Raw genomic sequence first — 20,361 nt, forward strand, 5'->3', positions numbered from 1 at the left:
AACAAATACAATATTAAAACATCAATGTCGGCTGGCATAGCAGCAACGCTGTCACTCACTCGTGAATCTTTGCGAATGAACCTGAAAATGGCGAGTGACGTCACAGATCAACAGTGGCACTTTTAACTTTCATTAAAGTTTTGACCATGATTTTTTCCTAATGAAGTGGCCTGTTATTAGGAACACCTGAAAATGGCGGTGTACCTAATAGAGTGTCCGAGTGGCGTCACAGATCAACCAGCCAATCAGAAAGTGGGGGGTTGTTTGGGTGTGGCACTTTTCACTTTCATTTAAATTTTGACCATGATTTTTCCCTAATGAAGTGGCCTGTGATTAGGTACACCTGAAAATGGCTGTGTACCTAATAGAGTGTCCGAGTGACGTCACAGATTAACCAGCCAATCAGAAAGTGGGGGGTTGTTCGGGTGTGGCACTTCACTTTCACTTAAACTTTTTCCCTAATGAAGTGATTAGGTACACCTGTGTCCGTGTGACGTCACAGATCAACCAGCCAATCAGAAAGTGGGGGGTTGTTTGGGTGTGGCACTTTTCACTTTCATTTAAATTTTGACCATGATTTTTCCCTAATGAAGTGGCCTGTGATTAGGTACACCTGAAAATGGCGGTTTACCTAATAGAGTGTCCGAGTGACGTCACAGATTAACCAGCCAATCAGAAAGTGGGGGGTTGTTCGGGTGTGGCACTTTTCACTTTCATTTAAATTTTGACCATGATTTTTCCCTAATGAAGTGGCCTGTGATTAGGTACACCTGAAAATGGCGGTGTACCTAATAGAGTGTCCGAGTGACGTCACAGATTAACCAGCCAATCAGAAAGTGGGGGGTTGTTCGGGTGTGGCACTTTTCACTTTCACTTAAACTTTTTCCCTAATGAAGTGATTAGGTACACCTGTGTCAGTGTGACGTCACAGATCAACCAGCCAATCAGAAAGTGGGGGGTTGTTTGGGTTCACTTTCATTTAAATTTTGACCATGATTTTTCCCTAATGAAGTGGCCTGTGATTAGGTACACCTGAAAATGGCGGTGTACCTAATGGAGTGTCTGTGTGACGTCACATATCAAACAACCAATCAGAAAGTGGGGGTGAGGGCGGGTGTGGCACTTTTCACTTTCACTTCAACTTTTTCCCTAATGAAGTGATTAGGTACACCTGTGTCAGTGTGACGTCACAGATCAACCAGCCAATCAGAAAGTGGGGGGTTGTTTGGGTGTGGCACTTTTCACTTTCATTTAAATTTTGACCATGATTTTTCCCTAATGAAGTGGTCTGTTATTAGGAACACCTAAAAATGGCGGTGTACCTAATGGAGTGTCCGAGTGACGTCACACATCAAACAGCCAATCAGAAAGTGGGGGTGAGGGCGGGTGTGGCACTTTTCACTTTCATTAAAGTTTTGACCATGATTTTTCCCTAATGATTTTTGATTATTTGATTTATTTAAAAAAAAAAAAAAAAAAAAAGGATCAGTGTGTGTGTTGACGATCCGTTGAACGATTTGTTTGAACGAATCTTTTGATTGAACTGATTTTAAAGATTCAGTCCACTTTAAAGAACTGGAATGCACATCACTAGTGCCGGACAAATATTATCCGGGGGGGGAGGGGCGATGACGTCAGTGCCTCCACAGTCATGAAGCTTACAGCACGTCACTGCTTACGAGACATCGCAACAATGCGGCACTCTAAAGTATGACCAGAAAGTGAAAGCTTTTTTAAAAGAGCACTGAATGAATCGAACGATTCAAAAAGGAACGAGACGTGGCGCCACTCCGTGGCTCGTCGATGCTCTCCTCGAACCCCAAGTATTTCACCATTCATCTTTCAGCTACACACACTGCCAATAAGAAGGTCGTGACAGCTGTTAAATCTTGCCGCCAGGTTCTACTTATGGGTTTTGACTCCAGCAGAGGCTTTCATCAGGAGATCTGCAGCTGGGCGCTCAAGGCTGCGCAACCTCTCAACGTCACTTTAGGTTTTAGTTGACATTTATGATGCAGGGCCCATTTATACCTGCAGCCGGGGCCTGATTGTCACATTGGACAATCGAAATCTGCACCAGTTGGCTGTGCAAGAGGAGCCCCGCTTGTTTCTGGCTGATGAAAACTGGCATTCCTTTAATTGCAAATGTCAATGTGGTCGTCGGAAAAATGCAAATACCGAAAGGCCTGTCAGGACAAGTGCCACTTAGAATTAGTTAAGGAGCCCCTCTAAATAAATACAGGAATTACCCCATGGCTGCAAGGAATTATTATACCCCCCCCCTTTACTCTTTAAAAAACGTTTTAGTGAGACAGTCTCCTCGCCATATACTGCTAAATCAATCTGCCTATACCACGACAACCAAGGATGATGCGAGGACAGAGGCTTCGCTATATGGCCCGGTGGACACTGGACAGGCATTCTCCAATTTCACCACCAGATGGCAGTAGAAATGACTGGAAGTCAAGTTGAATGGTTGCAATGTTAAATATGCAGTCACATGGTGAGAACATAACACACAGGACACGAATATGTACAGATCAATGAGCTTTTTAATAATCATTATCACATTTATATACAGAGCAAGCAATGTTTTATTTCAAATAACACCCCCCCCAAAAAATCCTAAAATGCATGTTCCTCTTTTTTCCCCCCTCCTGTCTTTAAACTAGTGAAAAGGATCACCTCAAGGAGATTCATGTGTTGATAGAGAAGCGAGAAGCAGACAATAGGAAGAAAAAAAAATATCTCTGCATTATCTTCAACAGTTAAGACAACCTTGGTCATGAGAGGATGGCAGCTTACACATTTTAAACTGCAATAAATTGACGTGGATAAAAGTTGGATGGTTATGGGCGACATTAATAGGTCGCCAAAAAAAAAAAAAAGGAAGTGATTGTCTGATCCACTGTTGAAATCAAAGCTGGCGGTGTTTCAAGCTTTTCAAATGCAAATCACTCCGAATTAGTCCTGCAGTTTGTAAAACGATGAATTATTTCCTCTGCGCGTGCATCTCCGAGTTAAATTTAGCTGCCACTTTAAAAGAAATATAATCACAAACAGGGCAGAATTAATTGAATTTTGATGTGTTTTTTGACAGGGAGATGTCACGCCGTGCGATCCGCTTCTCTCGGTTATCCCGCAATTTTTGCAACTGAACAATACCCAAACTGGTGTCAACAAATCACACATGAAAATCAACTGAAATAAGGTTTAAAAAAAAAAAAAAAAAAAAGCAAACGCAAAAACTAAAGAATACAGCAGAACAAGGAAGCAGTGTCCACTATACACAGTTCTTTAAGAAAGCTTAAGTAAAACCAATTTAGACGAACTAAGCTGATACAAAAAAACGACAAAAAAAGGCGCCACTAGGTAAGTTTGGTTTCAGTCTTTACAACAGTGACTGCTTGAGCAAGCAAGCAGCAACACTGAGGGGATGTTGGTGAAAATCCCTATATACACACACTCACACGATAGCTTTACAATCATGCACACGAGAAGTTACCGTGTCCAGTTTCTTGAGTGGTATCACATGACCCAGCCACGCGAGTGGAAACAACGTGGGGAAAAGTTGTAAGCAACTAGGATGCTCGTCTTTTGCCCGAGGCTCCGTCACGGGACGTGACTTTGAATGAGAACTACAGTGGGCATATTGTCCTGAAAGAAAAAAAATGGATATCATTTTTATTGTTGTTCAGATTTTCCCGTGCAGGTCCTAAGAAGGGGAGAAAATGCATCAGAATTAGAAAAGTTTACAAAGCATTACAACTCATTTGTAGTCTAAAGCAGAGAGCCATTTTGGGGTAAAACAGCAATTTGGGGGAATCTTTTTTTTTGCAACAATTAATTTCTCCATTATCTTTCAATATTCTTGTCCCTAATAGAAAACGTAAAGTGAGAAATGTGTCCAAAAAGGTCAAATAAAGATTGTCATCTTTACCTTGAAGAAATTAGTATTCGTCATCGGAGACGTGAGGTTTAGCGACGGCCATCTCCTCCTTACTATTGGCAATCATCTTACATTTCTAGACCAAAACAGAAAAACAGATTATGAGTGCTCGAACGCAACGCGCATAAAAAGCAGCATCCTTTACCTCCGTCAGCTCCTTTATGGTGTGGATGTTTGCTTGCTGAGTGACCTTCCTTTTTGCTTCCTCAATGTGGTCCAGGTTCAGGGATGGGGTTGGTGGTGCGAGACAAGGGGGAGGTTTGTTTGTGATGGTGGGGAGAGGGGCGAGGGGGGGCATGGCCGCCAAGGCCCCCATGTTGGTGAGGGCAGCCGTCATGGTGGCCGCCGTCATACTTGCCATGGCGGCGCTCATGGTGATGTTGGACATGTTGGGCATTCCTGGAATACCGGGCAGCCCCATTGGACCCATGTTGGGCATATTTGGCATCCCCATGCCCATGGGGAGGGGTAAGGGCAGCGGGAGGGAGAGCGGGCCGGCGGACGGCGTTGGCAGGGGAAGCTGGAGGATCGCTTTTGGCCGCAGACTCTCGGGGATGGGGACGCCCGCTTTGGCACACATGGCAGCTGCGTTGGCCTTGGCTATCTCCAGGAGCTGGTCTTTATCTGGGCGGGAATGAGATGACAAAACAAATCACGTAAGCACTCGCCTATATTGTCGCGTGCCTGTGATGTAAGCGTGTAAAAAACTTTTACCCAGGTCAGTGAGCCTCGGAGGCGACTTGCTGGCGCTGCGTCGTGTGCGCGACCCTGAGCGGCGCTGTTTGCGGAGAATCAGAACGGGAGAGTGGCTGGGCTCCCTTTTCCACCTATCCCTTCGATCAAATGAGCGACTGCGAAATACCGGGCGCTTCCCTCGACCTCGGGATCTTGACCGGCGTCTTCGGTCGGCGGAACGAGACCTGGACCTGCGACCCCTGTCTCCCGACCTCGACCTTTTCTTGCGGCCGGTGGATCGGCTCCGAGATCGTTTGTTCCTGTCGGCGGACTTGGATCTTTTCCTCCCCCTGGCGTTGGGCGAGCGGGAGCGCCTCTTGCGCACTGGAGAACGGGACTTGGATCGGCGCACCCTGGTCCGAGACTTGGAACGGGATCGCTTGCGTCGTGTGCTGGAACGAGAAGGGCTGGATTTTCTGCGGCGGCCGGGACTGCGAGACTTTGAACGGCGCTTCTTTTTTTCGGATGGTGAAACAGATTCTCTTTTCCTTGCTGGAGACTTGGATCTGAAGACAATGATGACAGTGATTACATACATTATGATGTGGTTCGTGCTTATAACTTGATTCAATATATCAAGCCCCCACTATGGGGGGACACACGACACACAACCTTACTGGGAAAAAAAGAAACAGTATTTTTCCAAATTGTCTACATAATCAGTTCAAAGTATTCACATACTTTGAAAATTATTATCCCAAAGCACTTAAATACCATTTCAAACTCGGATTTCACTTAAGACTAAATGGCTTGACTTGAAAGCAAAAACATACGCAGAGAAGATGCTCCTTAAACAACTTTGGCAAAATTTAGCTCCTCCCCTCCATAACGTATGAAGACATTACCATCTCATTTGAAATGCATCACTCTCAGGCATACATATTCAGAATTTAAAAAAAATAAAAAAAAGGGCAACTATTCTGCTCAAAGGGGAAAACCGGTAATCAAATTACACATGTAAGAGTAATCTTAAAATTATTGGAAGTATTATTACTTTAATATTATGCCACTTGAACTATTTTATTTACTCATCACTTTTTAACACATACATATTGGGATATTTTTTATTCCTATTATTTATTACTAATTATTGAAAGAACTGCAAATTGTTCACTGTATTGACAAAGTGATGTCGGTGTTCCTTGCATGCACAAAGCACAAACCTCTTTCGGGGTGAAGCTGAGCGGGAAGGTTCCCTGAGATCTGCGGGTGCGGGCGAGCACTCTAAACTCTGCCTTCCTGGAGACGCCGAGTGCGAGGGGCTTTTCTGGGATTCTCCTAATATATTCCCAGGTGGGGACGCATTTTGCATTTCTTCATCTAAGCCTTCAGAACATTCAGATCCCTCCGGTTCATCGGCAGGTTCTTGGGAGCCAGGCCCTGTCCCCGAAACATCCTGTTCGTGGCACGTGCTGTCCTCCTCCCTCTGTTCGTCTTGCTCTTCTTCAGGGAGGGCATCGGGGGCTTGAGGCGGCTCCTGAACTTCATCTACCAAAGTAACAGCTGGAAAACTGGAAGCCACCAGTGCGGGCACAGGCCTCCAGCCACCTGTAATATAGACAAGGTATTCAAACCCCAATACACCTAAATCATCAAAGTTGAAAATACGCTCCTCTCACCTGAGATTGGAAGGGTTTCAGCTACTGGAGCCATCTTTTCTGGGGAGGCCATCTTTTCTGGGGAGGCCATCCTTAAGGGGGATGCCATCCTTTCTGGGGATGCCATCTTTTCAGGGGATGCCATCTTTTCTGGGGATGCCATCCTTTCTGGGGATGCCATCCTTTCGGGGGACGCCATCCTTTCGGGGGACGCCATCCTTTCGGGGGACGCCATCCTTTCGGGGGACGCCATCCTTTCGGGGGACGCCATCCTTTCGGGGGACGCCATCCTTTCTGGAGAAGTCATAATTTCTGGAGGTGCCATCCTTTCTGGAGGTGCCATCCTTTCTGGAGGTGCCATCTTTTCGGGGGATGCCATCTTTTTGGGAGATGCTTGCTCCGCCTGGGGAGAAGAAGTCGCCTTCTCAGGAGCGGGTGAGGCGGATCTGGCATGGGATGACCTATCAGACGGTCTATTACTTGACTCAGACCGGGATCTGGACTTGGATCTGCGCAAGCCAACAGAGACAGATTTTGACTTTGACCTTCTGACGCTGATCCTGGGTGATTTGGACTTCTTTCTGCTCAGTAATGGCGAAGGTGACTTTGACCTGTGCCTTCTCGGCAACGAGCGGGTTCTCGAGCGTTTGCTAGACCGCGGCGGAGAGCGCTTTCTCCTGGCAGGGGAACGAGAGCGCCTTCTGACCGGGGTACGAGAACGCCTTCGGACCGGAGACCTGGATTTGGAGCGCCAGCGAGAAATGGGCGTTCGGGATTTGGTCCGTTTGCGGCGACTCCTTGATCGAGAGCGCCGCTGCCGTTTGTAGGTTGTGACGGAGCGTGATCGAGTCCGCCGGCTTCTGCGGACAGATCTGGAGCGTGAGCGGCGCGCTCTGGGAGGCGGCGATCTCCTGTGACGCGACAAAGATCGACTCCTTGAGCGCCTGCCACCGGTTCGTTTTGCCAAGGAGCGTGACCTGGATCGGCGGTAAGGGCGCCTAGATCTGGAGCGACGGGCCCTGGCAAAAGAGCGAGACCGCGACCGTCTCCCGCTCGCTCCACCACGTCTGGGCGAGCGCGTGCGGGAGCGTCTTAAGCGCCCTCGTGAGCGGGACTTTGATCTCCGGCTTCTCCTTGGAGACCGAGATAAAGAGCGCGACCTGCGTAACCCGCGTTTTGGCGATCTCGAGGCTCTTCTTTTTGTGGATGGGGAACTGCGGCGTCGCCTCGGAGACAAAGACGTGCTTCTCCGACGTTTGGGTGTCTTGGACCTCCGCGGTGACCGTAACGACTTCCTCCTCGGTGTACGTGAGCGAGAACCGGACCACGAGCGACGGCGAGCTCTCTTGGGAGACTTGGAGCGCGGGGAGACAGACTTCTTCCTAGGTCTAGGAGACTGAGAGCGAGAGATGGAGCGCGAGAGCTGAAGATTTTTTTGAGGGGTGGGAGATGACTTGTCCTTTGAGGCTGATCTCGAATGATTCTCTGGCGGTTCTTCCGCTGCCACTACTGTTTGCTCATCATTCTGTTGCTTTGGGGGGCTTGGTGATGGTGACCGACTATGTCTTGACCCAGACTGCTTAATATCAGGACCCATCATAGGGAGAGGAGATGCTGGCCTGGGTGAATCCGGCTCTTTTACTGTCGCCTGCTGCATTAAGCTGGATTCGTCTTTTTGCACTGGCTCATCTTTAGGTGCATTATTTTCCTGTTTAGGAATAATGTCAGGAAGTTCATTGGCGTGACCCAATGTACCATCTCCTAGACTGGTTTCCTCTTTCATCTGAACTGGTGCTGTCTGTGTGACCTCATCCAAGCTAGGCAATGAGGATTTGATATCTTTTTCTGGTCCGTTGGTTTGACTATCGGTTGTGGTCTTCTCTGCACTTTGCGGGACATCCATTTCGGCTATGCAGTGCTTCTTCTCTTCAAGTGCTTCGGGATTCAGCAGATTGGGAACATCTTTCTGATCCCCTTTGTCGTTCTGTGTTGACATTAGTGACACTGGCTCATGCTGGATAGCTGCTACCGCCGGAGAAGATTTGCTATCGCCCATTCCTGCACGGCCTTCCGTTTCAGATTCAGAACCTGAGCCGGAGCTGCTATCGGATGAGGAGCGAGATTGTGATTTCTTTTCATCCTTCTTCTTCTTCTTTTTCTTCTTCTTAGCAGCGTGTCTTTTGTGTTTTTTAGATTTTGCATCTCCCTCCTTGTCCACACAATCTGACAAGACAATTAATGATCTATTTTTATTCTATTCTTTTATTGTTGGTTTTGCATTAGAAATATATATATATATAATTATATATAATTAAGCATATAATAAGCAAAATTCATATAATTAATAATTACACACACACACACACACACACACACACACACACACACACACACACACACGTATATATAGGTAATTATATATATATATATATATATATATATATATATATATATATATATATATATATATATATATATATATATATATATATATAATTATGATGAGTGTCCTACCTGTTTTAGTCTCTTCCTTCTGCTCAGCAAGATCTCCAGTTTTTGCTGCCAGCCTTGCACTGCAAAAACAAGGGCAAGTAGGTTCAGAAATTGCTCACAAAATGAGCAACACACAAATGTTAACTTTGGTAGCTAATTAATACAGGAGGTACAACTTTGAGTTGGATACCAGGAGCAATAATTTTTGGAGCTGCATCTCAAGATTGTAATTGGCAGCACCTAAGAATTAATTCATTAAGTTCTTTTTTTTCTTCATATATGCATTTGATTTTCTTCCCAATGCATTATGCTTTTAATTGATGGGTGGAAAAGGGTGTGTTCGCAAAGAATAAGTACAACTTCTTCTGACCTGGCTCTAGTCGTCCGGACAGGTTTCTGAGGAGAAGTCTCGGTATCAGAGTCAGCACCAGACTCCGAGCTGCTTTCCTTTTCATTCTTCCTTTTCTTTTTCTTCTTCTTGTTCTTGTGCTTTTTGTGCTTCTTGTTTTTCTTATGGGGCTGTTCAGTCCCATCAGTGCAATTCACGTCATCTTTTTCCTTTGTCTCATCTTCGCCTGAACATGACAACCGGAATTTCATGTTATGCAAACAAAGTATACTCAAATATTTACACAATGTAATTTTATGAACAAACGTGGAAAGAAGACAGCGCGGGAATGATTGTACCCTCACAACCACTTACCGGCTGGAATGTCCACTGCACACTCCATTTCGATCTGCTGCGAAGGCTGTCGTAAAGGATCCTCTTAATGTAGAGTGGTGGCGTCACTGGGGAAGAATCAACAAACTATCACTTGGGGTTTTATCAGATAATTTTAGCCCAAAAAACAAGTAAAAAGTTCATTTCTGTCTGGACCTGCACCACATGTACTAATTCTACAGTTAACTCAAGGTAACTGCACCCATCTTGATTGGTGAAGATGTTTCACCTTTGATCATTTCGAATTTTATGTCTCCAACATCCAAGAAGAATTCTACTGTCTTCACTCAACTCATATAATGGACATAAATTAATGACAGAGAAAAATGCTTTGGGGTAATGCTATTACAAGTGTCAAGGATTAATCCATCACATCACATAATGGCTAAATGCTACTATTTTATAAACCATTTCATATTTACCACAGCGTGTACATTTAAAAGTCTGTAAAAATTAACACAAGTTGACTCCAATTAAGATTAAAAATGAAAAAAAGCAACTGAGAGAACGGATTGATGAACAGTATCCATCCCATCCTGATCCGCTAATCTAATTACTGCAAAACTCTATTCTAACCGTACCTTAAGAACTCTTCAATATTACAAAAGTGGCACTTGATCACACTCACTTAAAAAAAATCTGTCTGATCGACTTAAGCCTAAGACAAGAACGTCAAGTTAACGTTGCCGCGCTCCCAGCCAAACCACGACGTGCAATTTTGACGCTGAATTTGTGTCATAAACCAGACACATCAGCACACATTTCGTTGATTCGGAGTGCTAACATATGCACAGGTCGAGCAAGGTTTGCTGGGAAAACGACAATTCTCACTAAGTTTACAAAAGCAACTCAGTTCACAAGTTACTAATCGCCAGCGGGCCTGCGTGGCTGTATGCTAGCTTTAACATTCATTCAAAAATCATCGGAGGTCACGCTGCTATCGGATCTTTAAAAGAGTTATATACATATTATTTCCACAAAAATGGCGACTTGTTTGCTTACGTGGCTTATAATTATCTTTCATATGTAGCTATAATGAAATAAACAGGATGCTACACAACAGCGGCCTCCGGTGCCATTCACAACCTACCCGTCCAGCTAAAACAGCTATCTTGGTTAGCATGCTCGTAGTTGTTTAACAACCTAGTGCTAAGTCCATTTTTGCTAGTAGCTATGACTCGTTTCAACAAAGCGAGTTGGTTACTTGATCACATTTGCCAAGTTTTTGTAACGCATATTTACCCTGTGTAAGTTTGGAGGCACAAGCGGAAGAGTAGATTTTTTTTCAAGGGCTGCGGTCGTAGTTTCCAAAACGTGCGAAGCCGAACAATCGCGTACCGACAACGTTAGCCAGCTAACTCTTCCGCCATGACAGGAAGGTATCCCAGCATGCAGTGCTGCGCGCGTTGAGTGGCAGCGTCACAGTTACCGGGGCAACTCCCGGCGCTGACGATAGATGGACGGATGAATAAATGAATGAATGAATGAATGAATGGATGGATGGATGGATGGATGGATGGATGGATGGATGGATGGATGGATGGATGGATGGATGGATGGATGGATGGATGGATTACTTTCACGTGTTAGCGATGATAGGTGCTGCTGGCCTCCACAAAATTCAATACGAGCGTATCAACAATGAAACAAATAAAAACGCAAAGTTTGCTTGTATACATATAAATTCTTATTCCACAAGGAAACGTTCAATTGTGAGCTATGGCGGTTTAGGCTATGGAAAACAAATAGCACTACATCACCCAGAAGCACCGTAGAGGGGAGGAGTTATTTGGAACAAGGAAGTGCATATGTGTCTGGCGAAGTAGTTTGAGTTGAATAAAAGCCATCTGCATTGCAAAACCCTGTGGAATATATGTATTTTTTTTCTTACTTGAAATGTTAGAACATGCACCTAATGGAAGCTTCCAATCGTCAGTCCAGTGCATATCGTGTGCTGTTCCATGTAATTCGCACACTCTACTCATCAACGTAGAAAAGGTTAGCATTCTTACAGTTTGAGACTTTTTACTGTAAAGGATTTTTGCCAAGTTATTTTTGTTCGTGCATTGTTCAAACATCCCTCGCTGAGTCATGAAGAAGAGGTTTAATATCGATTTGGACGATTCTGCCTTTACTAAAGAGAGAACACCAGTAAGCGATGATATCAGATTTTTCGTCTGTATTTGGGTTAATCATTTAAAACAAGACATGTTTGTTTTTCAGCCAAAGCCTCACTTTCAAGCATCAGTAACAGTGGGACAAAGCAAAAGCAATGCAAGCGCATCCCCAGGAAAGGAGACCCAGCCTTTGTCGTATGCACAATATATAATCAAAGCTCAAGCTCAAGGGTCTGCAGTTCCTCGATGTGATGGGTCGTCTGAAATGTCTACATCTAAAATTGATGGAACTACCACCACTACCTGTCTAAGGCAAAGCGAGCCTGACCCACTGCCCCCCGTGTTAGGACCAAGTGGCGGTGATGAGGTGACAAAGAACGAGGAGACTTGGGGGTCCGGACCCAGTGGTCAGAGAGAAATCAATTGTCCAAGCCTCGGTCCAAAACCCACAGGATCCGGGAGTAGCATCATTGTCAGTTCCAGACAGGTAAGCGCCGGAAGGAATATTAAATTCATCTCTACATTGCAATCAAATAATTGGCGCTTATCAGAAGTTAACACTAAACACTATTTTCCATTGTATGTCACTTTAAAGGCTTTTTTTTTTTCAAGTTGAAGTCAATTTGAATACCCTGTTCCCGAACATACTGTAATTCGTTTTATGCTTACAGAGGGGGAATCCCATTTTGAAGTTTGTGAGGAGTGTCCCATGGGAGTTTGGAGAAGTGGTGCCAGACTATGTCTTAGGCCAGACAACTTGTGCTCTCTTTCTCAGGTAGAAGTTTGCGCCTACCTAGTAAATTCTGTGAAATAGCTGCTATACACCTGATTTTTTTGTATTTTTTTTTTCAACTGGCGCAAAGTTTGAGATATCACAATCTGAATCCAAACTATATCCATGAGCGACTTAAGCAGCTTGGACAAAGCTTCACCCTTCGAGTTTTACTTGTTCAAGTGGATGTGGTGAGTATAAAGTGTCATAATTTTCAATGGAAACGTTTTGAAGCATCCATTGTATTTTTGTGACATGTATTGTTGGGGCTGTCCCTCACAGAAAGACCCCCATCATGCATTGAAGGAGCTGGCTCGAATCTGCATCATGGCTGACTGCACTCTCATTTTGGCATGGAGGCAAGTCCTGCGATTGATTGCCTAGAAGACAAATAATATAAACAATGTGTCTACGTGACACATCAACATAAAGACATCAACATAATTGTTATACTTAGACATTTATTATTTACATTGAATATTATTTATTTATTTTTGATGAACTGGCAGTCCAGAGGAGGCGGGACGTTACCTGGAAACATACAAGTCCTATGAGAAGAAACCAGCAGATCTTTTGAAAGAGCAAGTTGAAAAAAATTATTTGTCAAAGGTAATCTTGTCAATGAAGTTTTTAAGGTGTGATGTGCTTTGTGTCAATTTTATAGCAATAACACATCTCAGCTTTGTGCAATATAGTCACATCCTTGTTATTTTTAAGAATGTCACCAAATATACATTTGTTTTGATGTTTTGAAGGTGACGGACTGCCTGACCACTGTGAAGTCCATAAACAAGACAGATGCTATGACGTTACTTTCAACCTTCTCTGTGAGTCCCTCTTAATCTTTGTCACTACAACTGAAATGTTGACTTTTGTCTGTTAGTAATTCTTTGATCTATTTTTGTTTTTTCAATTACAGTCTTTGGAAGGAATCATCAGTGCTTCGAAAGAAGACCTGGTTCTCTGTCCAGGCCTTGGTCCACAAAAGGTGAAGGGAAACATGCATATTACCAGATCATTCCCCCCCCCCAAAAAAAAAGAAAAGAATGCCAATTTAGTTACTCTTGTCATTTTGTGTTTGCAGGCAAGACGTCTTTATGATGTGCTTCATAAACCTTTCCTAAAATCCAAGACAAAGTCTAACAGTTGAGGATTCGGAATCTGCAGTATGTGGCATCATGAGACGGCTAACTTGAAAAGAAACAGACTTTTTTTTGTCCTTCACAGTGCTGTTTATAATTAATAAATATTGTCATGTGATAATATTATTGAATCATTCTTGAAATGCCAATAAATATTGTAAAATGTTCCTGAAATTGTGATTTTAAGTATAGAGGAATCATGGTACTCGCTCCTCATTGTTAAGTTAAATGCTCACCTGCACTATCCAGTAGCTAAAGATACATTTCTGCATAAACAATGAGAAAAGACAATAAAACATGATACAAAGTATAACATGTTGATATTAAGGTAGTATTGTGATTGCTGTATTTAGTTACAGAAAGGGGAAACTTGCAATTTAGTTCATTTGCCATTTTGAATGCGTTTTTTATTTTTCTACAAGCGTTTACGGTAATTATTATACTATTGCGTTTGGTTAAGTAAGTGATAGACTACCGCATGATTTGATTCACCCGTCCGAATACACACACACACACATATATATATGTATATATATATATACACGTATATATATATACATATGTGTTTGTGTTCAAAACTTTTGAATCATAGCGCCATTGGTAAATGCAAATTGACATTTGGCGTTATTTCCGATTGTCTATGAACGCAACATGCGTGACGTAAACAGCAGGAAGTGCTCACAAAAGTTGTGTTTTTCAGTCATTTTTCCATTGACGCTGGTTCCAGCTCAACTGAACTACGTTACGACATGTTGTAACCAAAATGTAATTAAACATGCATTAGCTTCTGAGAGCAGCATTAACATTCGCTTTTGTAAAGATGGAGGATCAACTGGAGGATCTGGTGCCGCCTGAGGAGTATGTTGTTCTTTGGAGCTTTACTGGGCGCTGCAGTCAAGAGGTTATCTATCTGAATGTCCAAAATTACTGTGTTATGTGTTTCAATTATATCATAGAGCAAACTACGAGTACGAAAATTGCAGAATGGATTTTAATCCCCCCCCCCCCCAATTATTATTATTACTCATGCCATGACGTGCTAATAGAGTTCCTTTCACTGAGATAGGCTCCAGCTCACCCCAATCATACTAAATGATCAGAGGCTATAGAAAATGGATGTGAAAGTTTAGAATCACATTCAGTTTTAAACTTGTATCCCTGATTGTTCAGCAGCTTAGTATCAGCAAAGGAGAGCGACTGATTGTCCATGCCAAGATTACCTCAGAGTGGTGGTGGGCTGAGCAACGAGGGGTCTTTGGTTACGTCCCTGCCACCTACCTCCGCCAGGGAACCACTGAAGAAGAAGAAGAAGAAGAGGAAGAGGATGCCTGGCAGGATGAGGAGTACTATTTTACTTACGGAGAACTGGTTAGCCTTTTTGGTTTACTTTAGTGTTATTAGATCCATTTCTATGCACAATAATTTGGGAAATGTATTCTACTATACCAGAATCTTCACTTGGAGATGTTGTCAGACAAGAGCCGCACGGAGACGTACAGGCGGGTCATCGTCAACAACAGCACTTCTCTGCACGGGAAGGTGGTGATGGACCTCGGCTGCGGGACGGGCATCATGAGTCTGTTCTGCGCTCAGCTGGCACAACCGGCAGTGGTGAGAGAACACAGCACCCCCTGTAGACACTTGACAAGTAGAAGGAGGGACGAGACTTGTCGTGAATTGCAAAAAAATAGACATTTTTCCAGCAAACACCAGAAGCATTTATGGCCGTTGAACTGTTGCAGGTGTATGCTGTGGAGGCCAGCTCAATGGTGGAGCACACCAAGAAGCTGGTGAAGCAGAATGAGTGTGAGCAGGTGATCACGGTGCTCCAGGGACGAGCCGAAGAGATCCAGCTACCTGAGCAGGTGGACGTCCTGGTGTCTGAGTGGATGGGCAACTGTTTGCTCGTAAGAATCAGAATGTCTTTTTAAAGCAGGGAACACAAATACCGCCAACCTGGCTGAATCTCAGCATTTACCTTATCTCCTTCCTTTTTGATCTAGTTTGAGTTCATGGTGGAGTCCGTCCTGCTGGCCAGGGACCGCTGGCTGAGGGAAGGTGGCACGATGTGGCCCTCGTCCGCAGCTCTCACCTTGGTGCCTTGCCAAGCTCACAGATACTACGCCGAGAAAATGGCCTTCTGGGAAAAACCCTACGGCTTGGACTTCACCCCGCTTCAGTGAGAGACACATCAGATATAACCTCACAACGTGGGAGGAAACCTGCGTAGGCCGAGATAAGCCAAGCTGACACAGAATGTTTGGTGACACCAGTTGTGGAACCTTTTTTTTTTTTTTTTACACACCTCATACATTTTGAGCAGAAACTATAAATGCATGCACCATAACATTTTCTTCTCTTCCTGATCTTCAGTGCAGTGTTTATTTGAATAGCACAACTTACAAATGACGTCGCGCCTTCTTTCCGCAAGGCCTCTCGCACTGCAGGAGTTCTTCAGCAAGCCAAAGTTCAGCCACTTGATGGAGCCGGGCGATCGCCTCGCCTCTCCTGCCGACGTCATCTGCTTGGACATGCACACACTGCAGGTGGCAGACCTGGAGGTAGATCATCCATCCAGCCAACCATCTTTTATTCCTACAGTAGTCCCAACCGAAACGCCTTTTGTAACGTGCTTTATCATTTCTAAGGAAATGCAAGGCGAGTTTCAGTTCCAAGTGGAAAAAGCTGGCGTGTTCCACGGCTTCACTGCCTGGTTTAGTGTTTACTTCAAGAGCTTGGAGGAAGGCGGTGCAACAGTGGAACTCAACACCGGACCTGACGCAGAGTAGGACACATCCATCTATTTACCGTTGCCATTTAAAGCAAAACTGTCGAATTGCAATCCATAATTGGGTGGGAGGAAATAAGCCAATAAGCATTTCAAGCGGGGGTGAACAAACTACATCAGAGGTGTCAAAAGTCATCGATTAATCGACAACAAATCGATTAATTATCTCGCATTTTAATAATCGAGGAATTATTTTGTTTTGTTGCTGTTGTTTTGCTGCATTTTTTAAATCACTAAATAATACCAGATCAAAAATGATTGGTTAATAAACAGTAATCTGGAAAAAATGTTTATAATACACCAATGCTAATATTCGATTTTTAAAAAATTCAATTGTGACAACCCTACAATGTATACTGCTATTAAATATTTATTTTAAGAACATGTCTGGCTGATCAGTTTAAGCAATACTTTAATTATTTTTTTAAATATCAATTACATTGCACGATCTAATTTTACCAAGCAGTCGTGTTAAACAAAGCACAATATGTGTTTTATCTTACCCGTTAACAAACAATACTTCCAACAAAACCAAACACTCATAAGTGACTTTTAAGTGACCTTACTTCTTCAATTACGTCTTGGCTCCAGGCCGACGCATTGGAAGCAGACTCTGTTCATGCTGGACGAGCCCATCAGTGTGCATGCCGCGAGCCGCATTGGCGGAACCATTACTCTCCGAAGAAACCCCGTGTGGAGGCGCCACTTGACTGTCACCCTCCACTGGGACATCAGCTGCCTCGCGCAGGAGGCGGCCACCTGCCAGGTAAATCTGTCTTCTACAATGTAGGATCGTTACAATATGACAGTGGAGCTATACGATGATGTGCTTCCCTTTTTATGACCTACAGGCCGGTACGAAGAGCTTCCCTATGTGGCGCTGAGAGCTTCTCGGCATCTGGCACAATGCTGGCCTGCTGAGTTTCTGGGGGCTTTGGAATCAGCATTCATTAAGAGGAAGAGTTTCTCAACACACAGAGTATGGACTTTTTCCATTGACAATCTGGATTTTACCACAAGCACGAATGACAAAATCTTCAAAGTCCATTTTTAAACACGTCTGAAGAGTCTTTCAAACGCCTACGACTGGAATAGCAGAACCTGAAAAGGTGAACACCATCCGTTCAGTCCAATCAATCTCAATAATTTATTTCTAAGTGGAACAATTCAGTTCAATACTAATTCAACATGCATCTTGGGGGTTGCTAGCAATTAGCATGTCTTCCTTGATCTTTCGTGTTCTTCTCCTTGTGTGGGTTTTCCTCAGGTATTCCACAAACATGTAAGAGGAAATTGTCCACAGGTTTCAATGAGCATTGGGAATGGTTGTCAACATTTGCATCTCAATTAACCCAATTATTGAAAAAAAATCATTTATTTCCGTAGTCAATTTAAAAAAAATAAATAAACTGCAAATTTTTGACTTTGTGAATTGAACTACAGAAATAAATGAGGCTTTCCACGATATTCCAATTTTTATGGAAATACAGTAACCTCCTGATCAAAAATCTGTTTTGACCTCAGAGCCCGCGGTGATCTCGGTGGATGCCGCCTGAGCGGCCTCCGGGTGTCGCGGCGGCTTTGAGAGCGGGATGAACAATGGAGGTTTCACCACACTGTCATCGTCCCTTTTTTCCCCTTTCTGCCTCAAATGTTTATCGCAGTGATTGATAAACGTTTCCATCTTGGCAAAGGTCTTGTTGCACACTTTGCAGTGATAAGGTCGCAGCCCCTTTTTGAGGCGGACGTGCAGTCTGATGTAAGACGACCTTATGAAGGTGCGGCAGCAGACGCCACACTTAAGGTCCACTCCATGGGAGTCGGGCTGAGGCGCGGACACAGGTGCCGCTCTCGCCCACTGAGCCGATTCTTCGGCCTTATGAGAAAGCAGCAGCGGCGGCAGAGAGCTGAAAGTCTCGCCGCGCTCATCACACTTGTGTGCTCGCTCGGCCGCGTGCATGCGGATGTGCGAGAGCAGGCCTGACTTCTGCGTGAAGGCTTTGTCACAGTAGGAACACTTGAAGGGTTTCTCGCCGGTGTGGATTCGTTGGTGAGTCTTGAGATGCGCGGCCCGCCCAAATTTCTTGCCACAGTCGGGGCATTTAAAAGGCTTATTGCCGCTGTGGATGGCCTCGTGGGCCATCAGGTGGGAGTTCTGGTGAAAGTACTTGCCGCAGGTGGCGCACTGGAACCTCCGCTCCTTGTTGTGGGAGGCCAGGTGGAGGGTCAAGTGGGCAGAAGAGATGAAGGTTTTGCCACACAGTGAGCAGCTGTGAGGGTCCATGCGGATGCTGCCCTGAGAATGTCCTTCGCCAGGGGGGCCGCCGCCGCCTTGGCAGGACGGACACCCAAGTGCGCCGTCAAGATTGTCCATCTGCTTGGTTTGGTCTGATTCGGGGAGAGGTAACCTGCTTCCACACTCGGAGCATTGCTGCTTCTGCTGCTGATCTTCTGGGCTGCATTTCTCCTGCATAGTGCTGTCTACAAACAGCAGACACACTTTTGGTTCACACTCAAAAACCACCCTCACACATACACAACAGGATTTGGGTTACTGATTAGCACATGTGGATCACAGTGCTGAGTTTCAAGGGTCCAAAGCCCAGTTTACATGTTTGCCCTCTGCTTGCAGGGGCATCTTCCCACATTTCAAAAACATGGATCCTGGGTTCACTGAGTAAAACTCAAAACTCAAAGCACGTCATATTTTGTGGCCCACTAGAACAAATTGTCTACTTCATGTTTGTTCAGGGTTCCTATATTTTGAGGCAAGTTTAAAGACTCATCAAGATTTTCTAATTCCATTTGAAATTAAATTTAGAACCAAATTGTGTCCCATGTTGTCCAATGTTACTACAGTAGAGACTGAATCTGCTCTAAAAGGTTCCTATTGAAACCATCGCCTGGTGACGAGTCCAGAATAAACACCACCTCATACACCAGAAGTTAGCTTGGTTAGGTTCTATCTCACCGCTGACCTAAATTAGGACAAAGCATGAGTAGCAGCAGAATACTTCCACCACTACTGTCATATACACACTCAATAAAAAACGTCTTCTCTCATTAAAACTTTAAAATGCGCCATCGTTAGCTTAGTGAATGCCTTTGGGTCTAATTTGGATGGCGTGGGTGTACCTAATTAAGTGACTCGCGACTGAGCATGGATACACACTGTATAATTCATGCACCGTGTCCTTATCTCAAGAACAACAGGGTGTAATCAATGTGAAGCCCTCGGAAAAACAAAAAACAAAAAAAGACTTGCTAGCTTGTGCTAAAAGGTATCATCTTAACATCAATAAGCGTCTAAACGAGCATTGTCTTTACATACCAGTTTCAAAGAGGGACAGGGAAGTGTTGGGCTGTCTTGCGACACCAGAGGGAGATAGAGTGAGTCACGTGGTATGTAACATATATATACACGCAAGGAAACAGCACCATCTGCAGGCTGGAGGTAGACGAGTCTTGTGGAATTGGCGAGTCCGTTTCAACAATCTTTAATGAAAAAGTAAATTGATTGATCGATTGATTGATCTTTCAAAATATTTAAAACATGAAAAATAGGGGGGGGGGGGAATAAGACAATTAACACTTTAAAGTTAATTTCATCATCATCATCACCTAAGTCCATGTTAAAGTGCCATATCTAAATCCATGAGAAACAGACACAAAAGGTTCTTGTATTGCAAAGAGAAAAAAAAAACAATACAGATGAGGAGGAACTGATCATCAATGTGTAGCTTGCTTGATCCCGCAAAGTCTTTGTCATTTCCACACACAACGGTTTTGTTTTTGCATAAAACGAAAGTTAGCTGACAGACAGACAGACAGACAGACAGACAGCTTGATCCCTGCACTCTGTCATTTCCACACAACGGTTTTGTTTTTGCATAAAACGAAAGTTAGCTGACAAACGGACGGACGGACGGACGGACGGACGGACAGACAGACAGACAGACAGACAGACAGACAGACAGACAGACAGACAGACAGACAGACAGACAGATAGACAGATAGACAGATAGACAGATAGATAGATAGATAGA

At 44.2% G+C, this 20,361-nt stretch overlaps 4 protein-coding genes and 1 long non-coding RNA gene across 9 annotated transcripts; 2 read left to right on the forward strand and 3 right to left on the reverse strand.

Moving 5' to 3' along the window:
- Positions 1–2,534: 2,534 nt before the first annotated feature.
- Positions 2,535–10,904, reverse strand: sona (SON DNA and RNA binding protein a). 2 transcript variants are annotated; one of them, XM_085920762.1, is made up of 10 exons: positions 10,739–10,904; positions 9,479–9,564; positions 9,146–9,350; positions 8,797–8,855; positions 6,304–8,505; positions 5,848–6,232; positions 4,664–5,190; positions 4,095–4,573; positions 3,941–4,025; positions 2,535–3,657 (listed from the first exon to the last, which is right to left on the reverse strand). In XM_085920762.1, the coding sequence occupies exons 2-9, from the start codon at positions 9,504–9,506 to the stop codon at positions 3,951–3,953; spliced, it is 3,960 nt and encodes a 1,319-aa protein (XP_085776888.1). In that variant the 5' UTR covers positions 9,507–9,564; positions 10,739–10,904; the 3' UTR covers positions 2,535–3,657; positions 3,941–3,950. The 2 variants fall into 2 exon arrangements, with proteins under 2 accessions (XP_085776888.1, XP_085776889.1); XM_085920763.1 differs by having other exon boundaries at positions 2,535–3,715.
- A 359-nt stretch (positions 10,905–11,263) lies between these two features.
- ercc1 (excision repair cross-complementation group 1) lies at positions 11,264–13,697 on the forward strand. 2 transcript variants are annotated; one of them, XM_085920574.1, is made up of 9 exons: positions 11,264–11,494; positions 11,720–12,100; positions 12,285–12,388; positions 12,477–12,576; positions 12,668–12,744; positions 12,895–12,994; positions 13,141–13,212; positions 13,305–13,373; positions 13,470–13,697. In XM_085920574.1, the coding sequence occupies exons 1-9, from the start codon at positions 11,393–11,395 to the stop codon at positions 13,533–13,535; spliced, it is 1,071 nt and encodes a 356-aa protein (XP_085776700.1). In that variant the 5' UTR covers positions 11,264–11,392; the 3' UTR covers positions 13,536–13,697. The 2 variants fall into 2 exon arrangements, with proteins under 2 accessions (XP_085776700.1, XP_085776701.1); XM_085920575.1 differs by having other exon boundaries at positions 11,316–11,647; positions 13,470–13,696.
- Positions 11,692–14,946, reverse strand: LOC147051000 (uncharacterized). The gene is made up of 3 exons (XR_015067266.1): positions 14,748–14,946; positions 12,858–12,916; positions 11,692–12,765 (listed from the first exon to the last, which is right to left on the reverse strand). It is a non-coding gene; the product is annotated as an uncharacterized LOC147051000 (long non-coding RNA).
- Positions 14,183–19,177, forward strand: prmt2 (protein arginine methyltransferase 2). 2 transcript variants are annotated; one of them, XM_085920572.1, is made up of 9 exons: positions 14,183–14,428; positions 14,698–14,895; positions 14,977–15,138; positions 15,270–15,434; positions 15,531–15,706; positions 15,959–16,088; positions 16,176–16,312; positions 16,907–17,081; positions 17,167–19,177. In XM_085920572.1, the coding sequence occupies exons 1-9, from the start codon at positions 14,348–14,350 to the stop codon at positions 17,197–17,199; spliced, it is 1,257 nt and encodes a 418-aa protein (XP_085776698.1). In that variant the 5' UTR covers positions 14,183–14,347; the 3' UTR covers positions 17,200–19,177. The 2 variants fall into 2 exon arrangements, with proteins under 2 accessions (XP_085776698.1, XP_085776699.1); XM_085920573.1 differs by having other exon boundaries at positions 14,184–14,428; positions 14,701–14,895; positions 17,167–19,171.
- LOC147051002 (uncharacterized) lies at positions 16,715–19,797 on the reverse strand. Of its 2 annotated transcripts, none has more exons than XM_085920576.1 (2): positions 19,647–19,797; positions 16,715–18,796 (listed from the first exon to the last, which is right to left on the reverse strand). In XM_085920576.1, exon 2 carries the CDS (start codon positions 18,786–18,788, stop codon positions 17,817–17,819), a length of 972 nt encoding a protein of 323 aa, XP_085776702.1. In that variant the 5' UTR covers positions 18,789–18,796; positions 19,647–19,797; the 3' UTR covers positions 16,715–17,816. The 2 variants fall into 2 exon arrangements, with proteins under 2 accessions (XP_085776702.1, XP_085776703.1); XM_085920577.1 differs by having other exon boundaries at positions 16,715–18,840; positions 19,647–19,704.
- Between the last annotated feature and the right edge of the window lie 564 nt (positions 19,798–20,361).

This window comes from Syngnathus leptorhynchus, chromosome 9, assembly GCF_054491065.1.
Source record: "Syngnathus leptorhynchus isolate UIUO chromosome 9, UIUO_Slep, whole genome shotgun sequence".
In the NCBI taxonomy this organism is placed as follows: domain Eukaryota; kingdom Metazoa; phylum Chordata; class Actinopteri; order Syngnathiformes; family Syngnathidae; genus Syngnathus; species Syngnathus leptorhynchus.